This window comes from Narcine bancroftii, chromosome 6 (genome assembly GCF_036971445.1).
Source record: "Narcine bancroftii isolate sNarBan1 chromosome 6, sNarBan1.hap1, whole genome shotgun sequence".
Classification (NCBI taxonomy): domain Eukaryota; kingdom Metazoa; phylum Chordata; class Chondrichthyes; order Torpediniformes; family Narcinidae; genus Narcine; species Narcine bancroftii.
In genome coordinates this window covers 53,519,702-53,541,055 of record NC_091474.1, presented here as the reverse complement: position 1 = coordinate 53,541,055, position 21,354 = coordinate 53,519,702, and the positions used below count along the sequence as shown (strand labels likewise).

The 21,354-nt window shown below is 48.4% G+C and overlaps 1 protein-coding gene across 1 annotated transcript in view; it reads right to left on the bottom strand.

Moving 5' to 3' along the window:
* atp2a3 (ATPase sarcoplasmic/endoplasmic reticulum Ca2+ transporting 3) overlaps positions 1-21,354 on the bottom strand; it is a 199,235-nt gene that overhangs the window by 30,083 nt on the left and 147,798 nt on the right. The window contains exons 14-20 of the mRNA XM_069885002.1: positions 20,635-20,970; positions 18,505-18,725; positions 14,688-14,890; positions 10,359-10,444; positions 6,825-6,958; positions 5,429-5,546; positions 3,540-3,657 (exon numbers count right to left, since the gene is read on the bottom strand). Of these exons, the coding sequence (XP_069741103.1) occupies positions 3,540-3,657; positions 5,429-5,546; positions 6,825-6,958; positions 10,359-10,444; positions 14,688-14,890; positions 18,505-18,725; positions 20,635-20,970 (1,216 nt within the window). The remainder of the gene's footprint in view (positions 1-3,539; positions 3,658-5,428; positions 5,547-6,824; positions 6,959-10,358; positions 10,445-14,687; positions 14,891-18,504; positions 18,726-20,634; positions 20,971-21,354) is intronic.

The following is a 21,354-nucleotide window of genomic DNA, read 5'->3' as shown; positions in this document are numbered from 1 at the left end:
CCCTCTTCTGGAGCCAGCAAATCAAAGGAACTGTGAAGGCACACCTTTCTACTTTCTAAGGAATCTGAGGAGATTTAGCATATCATAGGATACTCTATCAAACTTGTAGAAGTGCTCTGTGGAAATTACACTGACAGGTTGCATCACCATCTGGTTGGGGAATTCGACTGCCCATGAGCACAGAAGGCTCCAGAAGATAACAAACACAGCCAAGGCTATCACAGGTCCCACCCCCCATCCAGTGCAGACGTTGATGCAAGGCGCTGCCTCAAGAAGGCAACCAACATCATAAAGGACCCTATCACCTTGGTCACAACCTCTGCTCACTGCTCCCTTTAGACACTAGGTACGGAGAAGCCCGAAGACCAGTACCTTGAGTTCAAGAACAGTTTCTTTCCAACAGCTATCAGACTCTTAAAACTCTTTGGCATACTAATTAGTATAACAATTAGTTTACTATTGCAAATTATCTTCATAAGTACCTGTTTGGCTGCATCAAGAATCTTGGCATCTATTTGTATGACAATAAACTCATATCAGGTGTCCCAGTTGCTGTAGTAATAACCTAGTCCATGCCTCTGCGATGATCTGCAGGGGGACAGTTTGGACCTCATGTAGCATGGCCCTTGGGTGGTAGGGTCATGGGGAAGAGCAAGGGGCAAGGGGCAAGGAGTCCAGTTCTCCATCATTGCAAAAGGCCCGAAAATGACTGCTGTAGGAATCTCGACTGCACTGCACAGAGGAAGAGGAAAAGGAAATGTCCACAAAATGCCAGATGCACATTAGCCCTGGCCACAGCCACCCTCCACGTCCCTGCTGGGCTTCTGCGGGTTGACCTGTGCCGCATTCACCTTGCTGATATTTCTGAAGCACCTTCTTGCAGACTGCGGCTTCCTCTATCCCTGAAACATTGGTTATCCTTTTCTTCCTGTGACCTGCTGGGTTTCTCCACCTCTATCCCTCCTCACTACAAGGCTCACCACCCCCAATCTCCCCTGATTCTATGCTACAACCAACCAACAAAACTCTTTCCATCTCTCCTTGCTCCAACACCCTGTGGCAAGCGCAGAAACAGGCTGCTGTTTAGCTCCATATCCTTCTGAATTTTCCTATCCACCTTCCTGCCTTTTAAATATGACAAATGTCCCCGCCTCTGCAACTTCCCCCGGCAGCTCATTCCACACATCCACCACCCTCTGTGTCAAGGTGCCCCTCAGGTCCCTTTCAATCTTTCCCCACTCACTGTAAATCTATGCCCTCTTGTTTTAGATTCCCCATGTCTCGGGAAAGACTGTGACTCTTTACCCTTCATGTCGTGCTTCAGGGAGAAAATGGAGAACAGAGATCAGTAAGTACAGGAACATCCCCTTTGGCCCATGTGTCTGTGTCGAACATGATGCTCAATTTAAACTAAAACTCTGCTGTCTATATGTGATCCCTATCCCTGCATATTATATGTCTATCTAGACACCCCTTAAAGACTGTCACTGTATCTGCTTCCACCACTACTCCGAGCAGCCCAGTCAAGGCACTCTCCACTCTCTGTGTAAAAAACCTTGCCTGCATCTCTCCTTTAAACTCCCCATTACATCTCCCCCCCCCCCCCCCTTTAAATGTACATCCTCTGGTATATAATAGTTCCAGCCTATCCAGCCTCCCTTAATAAATCAAGCCAAACAACCCCCCCCCCTAAATGCATGTCCTCTGGTATGTAATAGTCCCAGCCTGTCTTTATAAGTCAAGCCAGGCAACATTCTTTTAAAATTTAAATAAACTTTTCATTTTAAATTAATTTTAAAATAACAGGCCCTTCCAGCCCAAGAGCCCCTAATTAACCTTCTAACCCCATGCACCCAGGAAAACGTACAAATCAGATGGCGTCAGATTTGAACCAAGGACCTGGCGTCATCCTAATGCCCCGAGGTGAAGCCCTTCATGCAGAAGAATTGGCCAGAGGCCCTATACTCGTAAGAGAGAGATACTCTGCCCTGTTACAACCAGCAGTAACTGCCCAGTGAAACATGAAGTGGAAGGAGGGAGGGAGGGAACTGATAGTCTTCTACCCTCCCACCTGCACCTACTTTATCTCTTACCTCTTGGCCTGTGCTCTTCTCCCTCTCCCTTCCTCACCTTTCCTCTCCCTTGCCCTACCTTGTTAACTCAGGTGTGTGCCTGTTTTTCCACATTCCAGATGAAGGGTTCAGGCCCGAAAGATCGACTGCCTTTTACACCCAATGGATGATGCATAACATGCGGAGTTTCTCCAGTACTCTTGTGTGCTGCAGTCTGCTGCTGAACTTGCCTATTCTCCAGTCAACATAAACTAGCAAGGAGAGTTGGTATACCCTTCACACTCCCCCTCCTTAGAGGGGCTGCTCATTTTCACTGGGCAACCCAGGTGATCTCGGACCCTGGCACTGGCCTTGGGCCAACAACTCTGCCATCTCCAGTGATGAGCGCACAAGCCAATTCAGGGGGGCAGGCTACTCACCACCTCAGCCAGAGCATCAAGTGAACAGTGACCCCACAGCTTCCCAGGAGCTCCAGAAGGTGTGACCTGTAGGCTCTCCAATGCCTGACATGGATCCAGTGAGCTCAGTGGCACAGGGGTGGTGCGGAGGGTCTGGAGTTTCTTCAGAGAGCAACACGTCTGGTCACTCCTTCCCTGGGACTTTGTCCTCCTCCACGGTACTCTGCAGTGCCTGGCCCTGAACAATCAGGGCACCAGTGAATCTTTCACCAGAAGCACGCCACCATTCTCAGAGGGTGTGCTGACCCGGGACAGAGAGATGAGTGTGAGGTTTATTGCTGGTGTCAATTCAGAATGAGTTTTCAGAGCTGAGAAAGGAGTTTCTGTTGTCATCCAAAACAAAGTCCTTTGGAGGCCAGCTAACTTTGCCATGGTCACATTGAAGAGTTGTATTGACACCTCCCTGTCCCTTGGAACCCATTCTGGGCATTTTGGGCTGTTGGGCTGAATCTTAAAACACCAGTATGTACAGTGTTCAATTGTACGGTCCAGCATCTTAATCCAAGCTTCTTGGAGCTTCAGGTCTTCTGCTTTAGACACTGACAGAATTAATCCTTCCATTCAGCTAGTTACTGGATGCCTTGTGTATGATGGAAGAAAGGGGAGGAATTGCACTGACCAATTGCAATGAGCTATTGTGTAACTCTGGGTAAATGAACGCACTCAACACACCAGCAATAAACACAACTGTGGAATAGCGTTAGACTAAGCCCCACAGCTAAATCCTGGGCCTGAAACTCACCACGAATGTCCTGCCCTCCACACAAGCAGAAACACCAAGGCATTCCCTCAGGACAGACACGGAGTGTAACCAAGTCCCACGAGAAATAAAAGCAAGCTGGTATCGAGAAAGCAGTTCCTTCTGTCAGCGTTGCAGCAGTCCCTGGTTAAAGCACACAGTAAAGCCAGCAGAGGAGAGGAGCCGAGAGCAAGACGAAGAGCCAGGAAATGTCCCCAAAGTACGCTGGAAGCCCACTATTGCTTGGACACACCGCGGCGGGCTCTTTACCCTCTATGTAGTTGCGGGACACGAATTTGAGTGATTCGTCCAGCAGGATGACAGGCAGAGAGATCTTCAGGACCACCACCCACTGGGGCCAGCTCAGAGCTGTCACTTGGAAGATCAGCTGCAGAGAAAGAAAGAGGTAGACATGATTTCACTTCACATGATGTCACTAAGTCACATCACAGAGTCACTAAGGGTGTTTAAAGAGTGGGCAGGCCAGTGATCCATTACACCTCCTCATTGGTCAGGAAGGCACAACAGTGCCTAAGGAGTTGTGGGGGGCAAGGCTTCCAGCTCCCATCACAACAATTTTTTTCTGGAGCACATTCGAGACTGATCTGCCTTGCTGCGCTATTGTGTGGTATGGTCGCATATATTAGTGGCAGGGACAACAAGCAAGAAACATTAACAATCACAGGGAGAACTAAACTCTAGATAAGATCTCATTTCTAGGTCTTTCATGTACAGGAGGGAAACAGACCAGTGCCCTTGCACCATTGTGAGGCGATCATGGCTTCTGTTCTGCAGTCCATACAGTCCAACAGCAGAGAAGATCACTGGGGGCTCACTTTTCTCCATGGACAATATTTACTGGGATCTTTGCTTAAATAGGGCTCATGGAATTATTGAAGATCCTTTTCACCCAGCGTACAGTACATTTGACCACTACCATCAGGAAGGAAGCACAGGAGCATCAATTTTAGGGCTGGGAAGTAGTTTCTTTGAGCAGTTTCTGAGATTGATGAATGATATGCTGTAACTAAGACAGGGTGAGGGCAGAAGTAGAGAAATGCAGGGGTTAATCCATGACTGTGAGGGGGATCCATGTTTATTAAAGATAGGGCATTTTGGATATCTTGGAGTGAAAGGCCTCATCCTGGGAACAGATTGGGCAGAAGAAGGGGATGGTGTTCTTAAGAGACAGGGTGGGAAGGGGTGTAATCCACACAGATGGGAGAGCCAGTTGTAATAGAAGCCTGTAGATAGCTTGTCTCCTGAGAGGCAGCAGAGAGGTGGAGAAGGGAGAGAGGGTTGTTACCAGGTAAATTTGGAGACTGGGTGGATGTTGGAAGTGAAAATAACAAGATGGTAGCATATTGTACAGCTACAGGAGGGAGCACCAATGATGTAGTGGAGGAAGAGTTAGGAGGCTATATTGGGGTCTATTTGGGACAGGGACCGATCCACAACCTGACCCACTGATATTTATGGCTTTGACACAGGACTGAATTATGGAGGTAGACTTGGAACATTAATTCCAACCATACACGGGAGCCTTGCTTTACAAGAGTAAAGTGATTTAAGGATCACTGTTAGTGGATGTCTGCTGTGGACTGGGAACAATGTAGACTTGGATTTTGAGCAGAGTGTTGACAAAGACTTTGGGGACAGTTTTACAGAGGCCCTGGAAACAGCATTAATGGGGACGTTGGGATTGGGGACGTTGGGGTTAGTGTTGACGAGGTCGTTGAGGACGGTGTTGTCGGGGGCATTGGGGTCAGTGTTGATGGGGATGTTGGGGACATGGATGGTGCTGATGGCGACGTTGGGAATAATGTTGACGTGAACGTTGGGGTCAGTGTTAATGGGGAAGTTCTGGACAGGGTTGACGGGGACATTTGGGTCAGAAATGATGGAGACTTTGGGGTGGGTCTTGACGGGAACATTGGGCTCAGTGTTGACGGGGACGTTAGGGTCAGTGTGGACGGGGACGTTGGGGACTGAGTTGGCGGGGATGTTGGGATCGGTATTGATGGCGACGTTGGGGATGGTGTTGATGGAACATTGAGCTCAGTGTTGGCAGGGATGTTGGAGTCAGTTCCTAAATAGTGTGACTGCTTGTCCATTCTTCTTTTAGCCACGTGTCCTTCCTTGTCTACATGAATACTCACAGGCAATGGTTCCACATAGAGGATCAGGAAGTGCAGGGACATGGAGATGCAGATCGTCCCGATCAGCCAGATGTTGACCCATGGGGGCATCCTCAACAGGGACTGGTTCTCAGACAGGCTGAATAGACAGAAGAGCTAATGAGATAAAAGGGCCAAAGGCAACACCACAAAGTTTCACAAGTTTTGTAATTCCACTCTGTGGTCACAGTGGAAGTAGAGGCACTGTCTCCCCATGGGTAGGAGTATCGGCCTCTCCTGGTGGAACACAGGCAGTAGTAATTTAACCCTGGGCCACACGGTCTCGGTTTGAGTAAAGGTTTCAGTGGCGAGGAGAGGGTGAGCAATGGCCTCTCCTGGTGGAACACAGGCAGTGGTAAATGGCCCCTCACCTTGGGCTCCACAACCCTGGGGCACTCCCTGACCATGCTGCAGCACCATTTCAGAACGGGCAGGCATCCTTCACGGATTTGCCCTGATCGCACAAAACACTGTAAGGAGTCAAAATAAATATTTAAGAAAAATGACCATGTATAATTATGTTGTTTTAAAAAGATTCTGGACAAACTGTCTACTTGGTGAGTAAATCAGAGCTTCGGTCTCTACAGAGTCCCTTGGGTCATGTGTTCTGGTATAAAGGGGTGAGCAGTGAAAGAGATGCCCCAGACCGGGTGTGGCTTCTATTAACATTTCACTTCTCTCCTGCAAACTGAGCAAATGGGAAGTGATGTGTCAGTGGGATAAGGCCATTTTGCTCATCGAGCCTCCTTTGCCATTCAAATCATGGCTGACGCATTTTTCCTCTCAACCCCATCCTCTTGCCCTCTCCCCATAGCCTTTGCACCCGTACTCATCAAGAACCCACAAAACTCTGCTTGTAATCTACCCAATGACCTGGCCTCCATAGGCTAAGAATTCCAGATTAAACACATCTCTGTTCTAAAGGGATATCCTTTTATTTTGAGGCTGTGGCCTCTGGTCCGAGACACTTCCACCTCTGTAAAATGTCCTCTACACCCGTCCTGTCTGTGCATCTTTTTTCTTAAAACATTGCAATGGTAGCTGCCCCAACCACCACCTCCAGCAGCCCATTCCATACACCCACCACCCTCTGTTTAAAAATAGTTACCCCTCAGGTTCCTGTTCTCCAGCCTCACTTGAAGATACTATGACTTCTAGTTACCAGTTCTCTACTCTGGGAGAAACTCTGTTTTCACCTGATCTAGTCCTCTCATGATTTATTCACCTTAATTAGATCATCCCTCCTCCTCCCACATTCTCCCTGTAGGTCAGGCCCTCTAGACCTGGTCACATCCTCATCAATCCCTTTTGCACCCTCTCCAGGCTGGACAAACCTGTTCTGTGACCCAGGACCTCCCAGTCTCCAGGCTGGACTCACCTGTTCAAGGCATTGCACATCTCGATGGTCACAAGGACAGACAGGGCCATGGTGGTTGGGAAGCGAGACTCAAAAATGTGGCACTCCAAGTCCTGGTAGAGTGGGTGGTCAGGTGTGCATTGCATGAAGTGTCTCTGGGGAGGGAGAGCCAGGCATGAGACACAGGGTGAATTGCTTCACACATCACTCCGTTCCTAAATAGTGTGACTGCCTGTCCATTCCTGCTGCACAGGCCTCCTCGACCACAGGATGGTGTCTGTCCACATCCACAGCGCGGTTTCTGACTGTGTCTACAGTGTGGTCTCTGCCCGTCTCTACAGCACGGTCCCTGTCTGTCTACATACAGCACGGTGCCTGTCCATGTCTACAGTATGGTGCCTGTCTGTCTACAGCACGGTCCCGGTCCACATCTTCAGCACAGTCAGGCTCCAAAGGTTGTGGCTCTTGCACCAGTACTGTCTCTCAGAGTCACGCTGCAGGGTTACAGGCCCTTCAACCTATCGATTCCATGCTGATGATCAATGCCATATTGCACCAATCCCATTTTATTTATCTCACATTCCCATCACCTCTCGCCTCTTCGCTTCCCTTTGAGATTCTGTCTCTCCTCTGCACCCTCAGGACAATTCACCTGCTTGGCTGCATATCATTGGATGCCTGCGAGCACGGGGAGGATGTGCCCACTCCACACTGACAGCACCTGTGGTCTGAGATGAATCCGGACTGTGAGACAGTGGCTGCTCTCGCTGCATCATCGTGCTGCTCCTTAACTTCAGACAACACTGCAGCCCCACAGGGACAGTCGGAAGGGTTAGCGTTCCATCAGGAGTTGAACCAAGGGTTCCATGGATCACAGGGCATGTCAAAGTGAGAAAGCTCCAAGTGAGGCTCAATGGACACTTGGAACAGCCCTCATATTGAGCCTCTTCCAGGGTAACAATGGCCAAACTATGCACAGCAAGCTTCCACCAACCCTTGCTGTGGGATCTTCTCCTCGAGTGGAGAAGCCAGTGAGTGTTTGATACACCGTCAGCTTTCCCACTCTCACAGGCTCCTCCCCAAAGTGAGCACCAGGATCCAGTGGGAGTGGTTCCCCCTCCCCTTCCTTCCCCTCACTGCACTTCACAAAGTCCTGTCGTCCCTCCTCAACCCCTCATCCCCAAAGCTGAGGTCTACCTCACCCGTGCTTCCAGTGTTGTGCTGGAGCCATGTGGGGTGATGGCCCTGGGGCTGCAGACTGGACAGCAGTCAACAGATAGCTCAGAGGTGTCTGTGGAGAGCTCGCTCTGAAGAGCGATGGCAGAGGGAGCTCCAGGAACCTACTACCTCACAGAAATCAAACATAGTGGGTGATGCTGCTGCTCCAGCGGTCAGGGTTCAGTACTCGGCTGCTATCTGTGTGGAGTTTGCATGCTCTTCTCATAATCCATGGGTGCTTCTGTTTCCTCCAACATTTCAAAGGGGAGGGATTGAAAAGGTACCGGGGAGTGGGGGGGGGGGGGGGGGAACCTTCTTCACACCAAGGGAACAAGCTGCCAGAAGAAGTGGTTGAGGGAGGAAAGTGAATGTAATGTTTAAACCACATTTAGTACATTTGATAGGAAAGGTTTGGAGGGATACAGGCCGAATGGAGGCCAATGGGACTAGCTTGGTCAATATGGATAAGTTTGGCCAAAGTGTCTGTTTCCGTGCTGTAGAACAACAACTCTTCTTGACCTCTTGGTGAATGATATTTTCTTTAACTTTTCTCCACCCACATACAACTTTCTGGTGGTCTCTTTCTCCACCCCTCACACCTTCTGTCCCTTCATCTCTGGGCCTCTTCCCCAGCCCATTTCCCCCAGTATGTATGTATGTTTTCCTCAGTAAAGGGACCACTTCCAGCTCCAGAAACTGTGCGACTGGCTGAGTTCCTCCAGCATCATTAATTTGATGATACAACATGGTAGAAAGCCGTGTGAGGCCCAAATAACAGCCGATTAACCTCCCGACCTGTACGTTCTGGAGGGAAGGAGGAAATGCGAGCATCCAGAGGAAACCCACGTGGTCATGTGGAGAATTGACAAAATCCTGACAGATAGCAGATTCAACCCCAGGTCACTGGCGTTGCAATAGAGTTGGGCGAACTGCTATACTAATCACCGTCCACCGCAGCTTCTGCCTTTCGCTGGTTGGGTTGATGAGCTGTCCAGATGGGAGGCTGGAAGGGGAAGTTGGAGATGGCAGGCACATGGGGGAGAATGGACAATCAACAACTGCAAATACACAGAGTAGGTGTGAAGGATGCCTCTCTGACCTCCGGCAGGTCTTCAGCTTATCTAATGGACAGGTGTGGTGTGATAGCATGAGGTCACACATGGTGCAGGTGGTATGGGTCTATGCAGGAGGGGTATGTGTGTGTGCTTCACCCATATGACAGAACTCAGTAAGATCATGGCCATGAGCTTGTTTGTCTGGTGAATAGTGGGGTCAGGTTGGTGTGCACTGAGGGCCTGAGTTTGGGCAAAATTGATGCATGGAGGAGCCTGTGATTAGGTGAGGTTGGTTCAAGGAGAGGCCTGTGATTGGGTGAGATTAGTGCGTTGTGGGGCCTGTAATTTGATAGGGTTGGTGTGCGAAATGACCTGTGATTGGTTGAGGTTGGTGCATGGACTGGCCTGTGATTGGGTGAGGTTGGTCCATGGAGAAACCTGTGGTGCATGGAGAGGCTTGTGATTGGTTGAGGTTTGTGCATGGACTGGCCTGTGATTGGGAGAGGTTTCTTGCACAGAAGAACCTGTGATTGAGTGGAAATGGTCCACATAGGGGCCTGCGATTGGGTGAGGTTGGTGCACGTAGAAGCCTGTGATTGGGTGGAGCTGGTCCACATAGGGGTCCAGTGATTGGGTAAGGTTGGTCCACATAAACGCCTGTGATTGGGTGAGCTTGGTGCACAGGGGAGCCTGTGATTGGGAGAGGTCGGTGCACGGAGGGGTCCGTGATTTGTTGAGGCTTATATGCAGAGTGCCTGGAGATTAGAGAGCTGTCTGCACTTGCCCTCTGATTGAACTGCTCTCTTGTCGATGCCTGGTTGGGTTTCTCTGCCACATTCAGGAAATGTGGCTGAATGAAAACTACGGTAATTCTCTAAGCCTCCCATCACTAAGAGAAACACTAAACCCAGGCAGTCAGAAACTTCCTTAATACAGCACCCATTATTGACAACAATTAGGCTGAGAGCTGGATTACCCATGAGAGAGAACCTTTAACAATCTGTCTGGTTTGGAGTCAATTAGGCCGAGATGATGGAGCAAAGCAGTGAGCCATCAATGCTTTGGACCCCTGAACAGATTGCCAATGGGAAGAAATGACTGGGATGTCAACGTGGATGTCAACAGTCTTGACAGGTTTGCTGTACATGGGCTGTCACTGGTAGGACATCTCAGGTCCAAATCGTTGGTTATGCTTTATGCATGGATGCTGCGTGACCTGCTGAGTTTCTGCAGCATTGTTGACCCCTCCCCCTCCCCAGATAGAAGGTTGAGGCTCCATTACCAGCTGGTTGAAGGTGACCTGCGGACCACTTTCATCGTACATGAACCACCAGGTGGCTGCTCCCACCGTCGCCAGGCCGACGTAAACTGAAAGAGACCAACAGGCAGGGTAAGGTCCACAGTGTTACCTCTGGTCGGACAAGAGGATTGTGGCACTCCTAATCCCTGCCACCCACGAATGGACCAGTCCAGAAACATGGGAGCAGAGTGTGGTCATTCAGTCATTCCAAGGTAGTGTACCTCCCCCTCTGGAAGGTTTCCAGAACCCACTCTCCTCAAATCATTCTGATGGATCAGATTCAGTTTGTAACTGCATGATGTGCAAAAAAAAAAAATAATTTCTCCTCTGGTTCTTTTGGTAGTTTAAATCTATCCAAATCTTATTCATATTTAATTTAATTTATACGGAACAGTAAATCCCATTCTGGCACCAATTTACATCCAATTAACATACAAACCCTGTACGTTTATCAAATTAAAAATTCTCCTGAACTGCTTTTAACAGAGAATAACCCCAGGTTCGCTGGATTTCCTGCAAACAAGTCCTGCATAGCAGTTTCTACATGCCCTCTGTTCCCTCTCCCAGACCCCAGAGACGAACTGAGAGATTTCTGTGTCCACACTGACACTAGGTTCCCACCAGTCCTTCAGGAGATGTGAAGCCTGATTGGGAGATTATTTTCCTTCCAAGTCGTAAACAACTTCAGTTTGAGACTGAATCATTGAAAGAGGTTATAATACAAGCTAGAAAGTCCACATGAGGTACTGCCTCAAGAAAGCAGCCAATATCATTAAGGACCCCATCACCCTGGTCACACCACTCTTTGCTGCTACCTTTGGGCGGAAGGTACTGAAGACCAGCAATTGCAGGTTTAAGAAGGGTATTTTTTTCAGTTATCAGGCTCTTGACCTTAACCCTCCACCATGCATTACTCCGGGATCACCAAAAAAATCTGTCTGCACTCTTGAAAAGAAGCTTCCCTTTCCTTGTACTAACTGTAACAGAATATTTTATCTCCCAAGCCTTTTATATTTATGATCTATTTTTCTGCATATTGTAGTCATTTAACCTATGATATTGCAGTGGGTGTACCTGAGGGTGGCTGCAGTGAGGAAGAATTTTGGTGCATGTGCACATAGTAAACATAGACAGTAAACTCCTGTCTCATCCCAAATGACCTAGGTTCCCTCATTCCTTTGGCCTCCAATTCAGTAATTCGGTAAATTTCAGAACGCGTGTCTGTTCCCTCCCACCCCTACATCAATATCGTTGCTGTGATCAGTGAGAAGGTCAAATGCAAACAGTATGCTCCACCTGCATTTACCCTTCCAAATCCTGACTGGGAAATAGCATCGCTGGACCTTTGTCATCGCTGGGTCTAAATCCTGGAGTTCTCTCCCCAGCTGCACCAGAAGTTGGTTAAAGGGCAGTTGGGGACGCAACAAATGGTGCCCTTGGTGGCAGTTCAGGAACTGAATAGGTAACATCAGGAGTCCCCAGTTAGATGTCAGGGAGGGAACGCTGCCACATGGCACATTCCAGGCTGCAGGAACACATGCTGAGGGGTGCACCAAGGCTGGGTGCAGCCAAAGTGAGGGCAGTGTGGGGAAGGGTCATGGAACATTACAGCAAAGCACTGGTCCTTTGGCCCATGACGGTGTGATGACCTATGTAAACTCCCTTCACAACAACCTAACCCTTCCCCACCTCACATCCATAACCCTAAGGTTTGGTTGGCACATTAGTGGAATAGGGGCTCAAAATGGGTGATGCTACAGGATACAATGGAATGTAGAAATGAGCATGACACAATGACTTTGCGCCGTTTTCCTCTGTGAATATACAGGTATACCCCACTTTACGGAACTAGAGCGTTCCTATGGAACCTTTCGTAAGCCCAAATGGCATAAAGCAAAGAAGCAATTACCATTCCTTCCTGTGCGAAATTTTTTTTTAGCGTTCCCAGTCCCAATAAAATAACAGGATGATATGATAAATGCACAGCCAACAAAGTAGAAATGTACTTTGTGAACCTCCAATCAGAGACCCCCCCCCCCCCACTCAGCTCCCAAACATGCAAGGAACACACACCACAATGAAATGCTGGAGGAACTCAGCCAGTCTATTCAGCATCTGTAGGACACAAAAATATATCGCCAACGTTTCAGGCCTGACCCCTTCTTAAAAAAAAATCAGAAAAGGCAGGACCGGGATGTATCAGAAAGTCTCAGAATTCAAAGGGAGAGGAATCCAGACCAACAAAAGGTGCTAATTGGATGTGATAAGGGACTAGGTGGAATTAATCATATTCTGGGCGAAAGGAGACAGGGAATGGAGAGACGACAGTGGAGGGTGGGGGGGAGAGAATTTTTAACAAAAGCCAGAGATGTCAATTTTAATGCCATCTGGTTGGAGGGTGCCCATGGACAGATATGTCAGCAAGGGAGTGGGTTGGAGAATTGGAATGGATGGCCACTGGGAGATCCACGCTATTACAGCGGACAGTCCTTCCAAGTGAAACAAAATTTCACGTGAATCTGCAGGGTCGTCTACTGCATCCAGTGCTCCCTCTACATTGGAGAGACTGGACACAGACAGGGAGATCGCTTAGGGTGAATCTCCCAGTGGCCACTCATTTCAATTCCCCATCCCATTCCCTCGATAACATGTCTGTCCATGGTCTCATGCACTGCCAGACTGAGACCACCCGTAAATTGGAGGAACAACAGCTCATCTTCCAACTGGGCTCCCTCCAACCAGATGGCATTAATATAGACTTCTCTGACTTTTGTTAACACACCCCCCCACCCCACCCCCTTCTTCCCTCTTCGTCTCTCCATTCCCTGTCTCCTTTTGGCCAGAACGTGATAAATTCTCACCTAGTCCCTTATCACATCCAATGAACACCTTTTGTTGGAATGGATTCCTCCCCCATTGTTTGAATACTGAGACTTTCTGATACATCCCATTTCTGCCTTTTCTGATTTTTCCTTGAAGGAGGGCCCAGGCCCAAAACGTCGGGAATATATCTTTGTCACAAAGATCCCAGGTTCTGAATAGACCAGCTGAGATCCTCCAGCATTTCAGTGCTTTTACTACAATCACACAGTCTGCAGCTGATTGTGTTTCTCTCTGTTTATTCTATGTATGGTACACTCGTAAACTTGGGGGGGCAGGGGGTTATATCATGAGTTACCACAATGGGTGGCACCAACCCTAGTGACATCACAGGGTGGGAGGTGCAGGGGATCGGGATGTAGGAGAAAATGGAAGAGAGTCATCTATGCATTGACATTGTTGGAATCGAGGGGTTAAAACATTATGAAATAAATGATTAATTAATAAGTGTATATTTACTGCATGGTTCAGGGGAAAAGAGGAATGTGATTAAGTGGCAATCACAGCATGGAGCAAAGTTGGCTGAGCAAAATTGTCTGCTCCCAAATACAGGGAGAGGAAATGCATAAAACGATTTAGGAATGCTCAAACTGAAGGAGGTGGTGAGTAGCACAGGAGACACAGGCCAGACCAGAACAAAGAATGGCCTGCAAGAAACAAAGGGAATGGAAAACCAGTCTAGGAGGAAGATTAAGGCAGGAGGAGGTGTTAAAGAGAACAGCAGAAATTGGCCAGACAGGAACAGAATGGTGATTAGAAATATCTGGGGATGAATTAATTTCTGATCAACACAACAGGATAGTCTGGCCTGGAGGATTAAGATGGGAGTGCTACACCCCAGATATCTGCAAAACAGGAGATGACTTGTGATAACCCTTATGCAAAAAGATCTAGCAAAGGAAGCCAACTTTTGTTCTGTATGATAAGGTTGATCTATATAAACTGAGCCAACTGGACAATAGGGGTCAGTCTTGGGGAGTAGCTCACTGTGCAGGTGACCTATGAACTAATGAGTGACCCAGAGCTCTGTTAAGTTTTATTCTTGTGCTGTGTAATAAATTGACTGTTGAACCGAATACCTTCTCCTATCACTTCATTCAAAGAACACGCTGGACTCAGACTACACATAGACTAATTTAAGAGTAAGGTAAAGCCAGAGTCCGACAACATCTCATAGTAGTTCCTGGGGAAGGAGCTGCGCGGGCTGCACACTCAGCTCGCTGCTTTCGTAAAAGCAAAATTCCTTCTGGAAAAGCAAACACTGGTTTCTTCATAAAAGCAAATTTGCGTAAAGCAAATATTTGTAAAGCAGGGTGTACTTGTGTAACGCGGCTCTACAAATGGGAAAAGATGCATGTTTTAATTCTAAAGAAAAGTGCATCTTGAATTCCAGATAAGAATACTACAACAGGGTGCGCCCAGCTCGCTTACCTCCAATGGCAATATATCGAAAGAAGAGCCAGCCACTAATGAGCGACTCCTTGTGATTTCGAGGAGGCTTGCTCATGATGTCGAGGTCGGGAGGATTGAAGCCCAGAGCTGTGGCAGGAAGACCATCCGTCACCAAGTTGACCCAGAGCAGCTGCACAGGGATCAGGGCCTCTGGCAAGCCCAGAATGGCAGTGAGGAAAATGCTGATGGAAGACAAGGAAGAGTCATGAGAAAGTGTATTACGGCAAAGTGGGGGGGGGGGAAAGAGTGTGCATGTTTACATGAGTAAGATCGAGCCAGAGTGTGCATGTGTGCGTATGCAGAACCCTAGTCTACACACAGCGCTGTGCGTATGTGTAGGCACAGTGCTGTTTGTGTGTGTGTGTGTGTGTGTGTGTGTGTGTTGGCCCACTGCTATGTGTATGCAGCAAGAACCCTGCCCACAAATAACTAACTAGAGAGTAAAGGCCAGTGGAGAGAGGTAGGTCCTAGCTAACATGTTCAAGGCAGAGATGCCAAACCGACACATACAGCAGGTCAGCTGGAAAATGGGTCTCACAAAGCATGCCATGGAATTGATCTATGGGCTGGTCTGAGATTGATGGGGACAGATTGGGTAAACTGAGATAGAGGTGGATGGACCGGGACAGGGTGGGCCACATGGGACAGATGAGGAGGGACAGGGATAGACTGGGATACAGGGCCTGCACTAGAACAGACTGGACTGAGACAGAGTGGATTGGATTGGGACAGACTGAACTGGGATTGACGGGGCTGGATTGGGATGGACCAGATGGGATGGACAGAGAAACACAGAACACTATAGCACAGTACAGGCCCTTCGGTCCACTATGTTGTGCTGACCTCTATATTAAAAAAAACCTAAACCCTCCCTATCCCTTAACCCCCTATTTTTCTTCCATCCATGTGCCTGTCTAAGAGTCTCTTAAATGCCCTCAATGTTCTAGCCTCCACCACCACCCCTGGCAATGCACTCTAGGCACCCACAACTCTGTGTAAAAAAAAACCCACCCCAATGTCTTTCCTAAACTTTCCTTCCTTCACTTTGTACAGACATCCTCTAGTGTTTGCTGATCCTGTCCTGTGAAACAGGTGCTGGCTGTCCACCCTATCTATGCCTCTCAGAATCTCGTAGAGCTCTATCAAGTCTCCTCTCATCCTTCTATGCTCCAAAGAGAAATGTCCCAACTCTTCCAACCTTGCCTAAGAAGATGTATTTTCCAATCCAGGTAACATCCTGGGAAATCTCCTCTTCACCCTCTCCATAGCTTCCACATCCTTCCAATAATGAGGTGACCAGAAGTGAATACATTACCAGAGATTTGTAGAGATGCAGAATGACCTGACTCAATCCCCCTATTAATGAATCCCAGCTTCCCACAGGCCTTCTTAACTATCCTATCAAACTGTGCAGCGACCTTGATGGATGTATGGATTTGAACCCCCCAAGGTCCATCTGTTCATCCACACTCTTAAGTAACTAACCATTAACCCTGTACTTAACCTTCTAGTTTGACCTTGCAAAATGCATCACCTCACACTTATCTGAACTGAACTCCATCTGCCACTTTTTTGCCCAATACATCCTGTCTATATCCTGTTGTATCCTATGGCAACCTTCAACATTATTCACAACACCTCTAACCTTCATATCATCTGCAAACTTACTGACCATCCCTTTATTTCTTCATCCAGGTCATTTATAAAATTCACAAAGAGCAGGGGTCCCAGAACAGATCCCTGTAGAACTGCACTAGTCACCAGGCAGAATACTTTCCTTCCACGACTACTCTCTGCTTTCTACAGGCAAATGAATTCAGTTTGCACACAGTTAGGTTTCAGGATGAGTCCCTCATAGAGGAGTCTGTATGTTCTCCCCTTGTCTGTGTGGGTTTTCTCTGGGAGCTCTGATTTCCTCCCACCCTTCGAAACGTACCACAGGTTGTAGGTTAATGGGGTGTAATTGGGTGGCACGGGCTCATGGGCCGGAAGGGCCTGTTACCATGCTGTATGTCTACATTTAAAAATAAAAAATATCTACTCCATTACTTTCATCGATTTCTTTTGTTACTTCCTCAATAAACTCAATTAGGCTTGTGAGGCATGACGTTCCCTTCACAAAGCCACGTTGACCATCCGTGAGAAGACTGTACTTCTCCAAATGCTCGTGAATCCTGAAAAGACCTGGCAACCACAGTGGGGCCCAAATATACTAATAAAAAAGAAAAAGGATTATAAATGCAATTGTTATATATATTTAAACATGGTTTCCCCAGTTGTATTCTATACATTTGAAAGATACGTAAGCTCTGACTGTGCGTGGATCCATGTGTATAGAAGTGGGGAGGGGAAGGAGGGACTGTTTTGTTTTTGTTTGTTGTTGTTTGTAAGAAAAAGTTTAATATACTGTGATATTGAAAATTTTATTACGTATAGTTTTGAAAAAAATAGAATACAAAATATATTTTTTTAAATCCTCTCCATAAGTTTTTCCACCAACAATTCCCAGGATTCTCCCTATTACCTTTTTTAAACAAGGGGACCACATTTGCCATTCTCCAATTCTCCGGCACCTCCCCTGTGGCCAAGGATGATGCAAAGGCCATTGTCAATGCCTCAGGTATCTCTTCCCTCTCTTCCGACAACAACCTATGGTATATCCCATTTGGCCCCAGGAACAGCAACCTTGATGGTTTTAAGAAGATCCAGCACTTCCTCTTCCTTAATCTCCACATTGTCCAGCATCCAGGCCTGTTCTACTCCAACCTCACCCTGATCAAAGTCCCTTTCTCTTGTGAATACTAAAGCAAAGTACTCATTTAGGATCTCCCTAACCTCCTCCGCCTCCAGGCACATGCTGCCTCCTTTATCCTTTAACGGCCCCACCTTCATTCTCATCATCCTTCTGTTCTTCACATATGCATTGATCACCTTGGTGTTTTCATTAATCTTACATGCCAAGGCCTTCTCATGCTCCCTTCCCTAAGTCCTTTCTTAAGCTCCTTCCTGGCTACCATATGAGCCCTTCCTGCCCTAATGTATGTTTCCTTCTTCCTCTTGACTTGTTGCCTCACCTGTTTCATCAGCCACGGTACCCTTTTCCTACCATATTTTCCTTCCTGAACCCTGCACACATGGTCCCTAAACTTCCTCCACATCTGTGCTTTCTCCTGTGAACATCTGTTCCCAATTTACTCTCCCTAGTTCCTCCCTCATCCCATCATAATTAGCTTTTCCCCAGTTAAACACTTCCCCATTTTATCTGCTATATCAAAGTTCAGGAGCTGTGGTCACTATCACTGAAGTGCTCCCCCATGGATCTCTGGGACATAGTGGAATGGACTGGGACAGAGTAGGCTAGACTGGGATGAAGTGGGCCAGACTGGATGGCATAGGCAGAATTGATTTGAGCGGGCTGGACTAGACTGAGATGGACTGGGTTGAACTGGAATGGACTGGATCAGACTGGGATGGACTAGGTTGGAATGGGAGGAACTGGGTTGGACTGGGACAGACAAAGTTGGACTAGGACAGGTTGCGTGGGTCTGCAACAGTCTGGGGTGGACTGAGATAGATGGGATGGACTGGACTGGACTGCGACAGTGCAGTTGCTGAGGTTCACTCTGCTGCATCAGATAGACGATGGGTTTGACCTGGAGCTGTTCCCTCAGCCCCTGTAGTGGTGAATTCCCAGGCAGGAAAGTCTATAACACAACGGTGGGAGCAAGCAGCCAAGCACTGGTTCTGCTCACGTCTCAGACAGGAGATCACTGATCTTGTTAGAAACAAGGCTCACCAGACCACCTCACCCACGTTGGAAGAGATGAGGTAGCGGATAAACTGCTTCATGTTGTTGTAGATGGCCCGTCCCTCCTCGACTGCCGACACAATGGTGGAGAAGTTGTCATCCGACAGAACCATCTCCGATGCAGTCTTCGCCACAGCGGTCCCCGAACCCATAGCGATCCCAATCTCAGCCTTCTTCAGGGCTGGCGCATCGTTAACGCCATCTCCAGTCTGCAGAGAAGAAAGGTGTCAGTGCTCTCTCCTGGGCTGGTTCTCCCAGACGTCACACAATCCCTTCCAAGTCAGAGGTGCGAGAGCATTGAAACCCCAACATAGCCTGATTGAATATTTCCCCAAATTAAATTCTTTCTGTGTCTCTGCATCCGTAGGTTTGTGAAGATAGCACTCAGGGTCCTGAACGTATAATCCTGGCTGACCAAGAGGCAGTCAGATGCAACGTCTCTCAAACAGATTTCCATATTTACTTAATCAAAGGAGGAGGCCACACTTTGTTCACGTTCTCAGTGCTATAAGTTGTAGAACACCTCCAAAGACCCAGTTCAATCCCAACCTCGGGCACTGTCTGTGGGGAGTTCTTCAGGTGCTCCAGTTTCCTCTCGCGTCCTAAAGGGGTTAATTGGTGTTGTAATTTGCCTGTAGTGTGTGTGTGTGTGAGAGGGTGTAGAATGGAGGGGGAAATTGATGGGGGAATAAAGTGGAACGATAGTCTCCCCTTTTTAGTGCTGAGGCAATCTTTTAATTTAATTTATTGTTATTTTACATAGCTGTGTGCAGCATTTGAACAATTTACTAATGCGTATGAAAATAAACTCTCATCATTAGAGTGGGCAGGTTGATATCCAGTGTGGACTGGAACAGAGCCAGCAGGTAGGCCTCTGTCCAGTGCGACTCAAGGACGTGTGAGGAAATATGAGGTCCGAATTTCCTGCCAGCAATAATGTCCTGAGGTCCAGTGTGACTCACGTGGACCAGAGCAACCTCCTCATTATGAGGGCACAGAAAACCCCACCCACAGAAATGCTCTGATTAAGTTGCACGCTAAGGCAGGAGGAACTCTCCAGTGGCGTAAATGTTTCAAGAAGAACTGTGCCAAAACTGTTGAGAATCAGTTGCTTCATGGATTAAGAGCTGGGTGTGTGGAGGGTGTGTCCAGGAATATCCCAGCCTGACAGCCTCACTGCAATCTGCAGTGCACAAATGTGCTGGAGAAACTCAGGTCACACAACGTCCAGAGGAAGTAAGGACTAACCTACATCTCAGGTTTGAGCCCTTGGCCAGGTATAAGCAAAAATATGCATGTGCCTGAATAAAAAGGTGGGGAGAAGCGGGAGGGTGCAGGCTAACAGGTGAGAGATGGGGGAGAGCGCAGGCTAATAGGTGAGGAGAGGGGGGAGGGCGCAGGCTAACAGGTGAGGGGAAGGGTGCAGGCTAACAGGTGAGGAGAGGAGGGAGGAAGCAGGTTAAAGGGTGAGGAGAGGGGGAGGAAGCAGGCTAACAGATGAGGAGAGGGCGCAAGCTAACAGGTGAGGAGAGGGGGGAGGGCGCAGGCTAACAGGTGAGGAGCGGGGGGGGAGGAAGCAGGCTAAAAGGTGAGGTGCTTTCACACTGCTTTTTACCGGTTCACCTGCCTGTATAAACAGGACCAACACGGTATTTGTGAAGGGGAGGGTGGTCATTTTCATCCCGGTACTTACCCGGCAGGGTAGGCAGTATCAGAGCTGATGCGCTTCAGTGTCCCACCTTCCCGGGATGCCAATGCTGTAACGCCGCGGATCCCAACTCCTTTTGCACACTGGGATGCCGGGTCCCTATGTAAAAAGTCGCACTTTTCTCGATTCAGTGTGAATGCTCCGATCCGACTTTAAACACGGGTTGTTGACATGCTAATTTACTGAGATCTCAGTGTGAAAGCACCGATGAGAGGGTAAAAGAGAAAGAAGATGAAAAGTGATGGAGGAGCGGGCTGAAAGAAATGTCGACTGCCATGTGACCTTCTGTGTACTGCACCAGACTCTAGCATGTGCAGACTTGTTTATCTCGACCTTCAGCTGAGAAGCCAGGTTTGGCCCAAGTAGACAGGTTGAAAAAGAGGTAGAGACATGGAGCTCCCTTAACTCACCATGGCCGTGATCTCATCGAATGACTGCAGGTACTCAATGATCTTGGACTTGTGTGAGGGTTCGACTCGGGCAAAGCACCGTGTGGAGCGACAAGCCTCCCGCTGCTGCTCCAGAGAGAGGTCATCAAACTCACGGCCTGTGTACGCCTTCTCCGACACGTCCTCGTTCTCACTGAAGATTCCAATTCGCCGGCAGATGGCGATGGCAGTGCCTTTGTTGTCACCAGTGATCATGATCACCCGGATACCGGCCTTCTCGCACATCTGGATGGAATGGACAACCTCCTTCCTCGGTGGGTCCAACATGCCCACGCAGCCCACAAATGTCAGGTCAGTCTATGGAGAAGAAGGACACTGCTTCAGCGTCATCCACGTTCAATGTGGTTACATCCTCTTCTCACCGCTCCCTTCAGGTAGGGGACAGACTATTCCATGAAGGACCCCATCACCACTGCCCCATCTCACCGCTCCCTTCAGATAAGAGGTTTCCAACCTCACAACAGACCCCACCAAACTGGTCACAACCTCTGCTCTCCGCTTCCGTCAGGCAGGAGGTAGCCTGTGAACCAGACCCAATCTCATCTGATCCCTGTCGACAGGTTCCTGTGAACCAGATCCAATCTGATCTGATCCCCGTTGACAGGTCCCTGTGAACCAGACACAGTCTGACCCGATCCCTGTTGACAGGTTCCTGTGAACCAGACCAAATCCGATCAGATC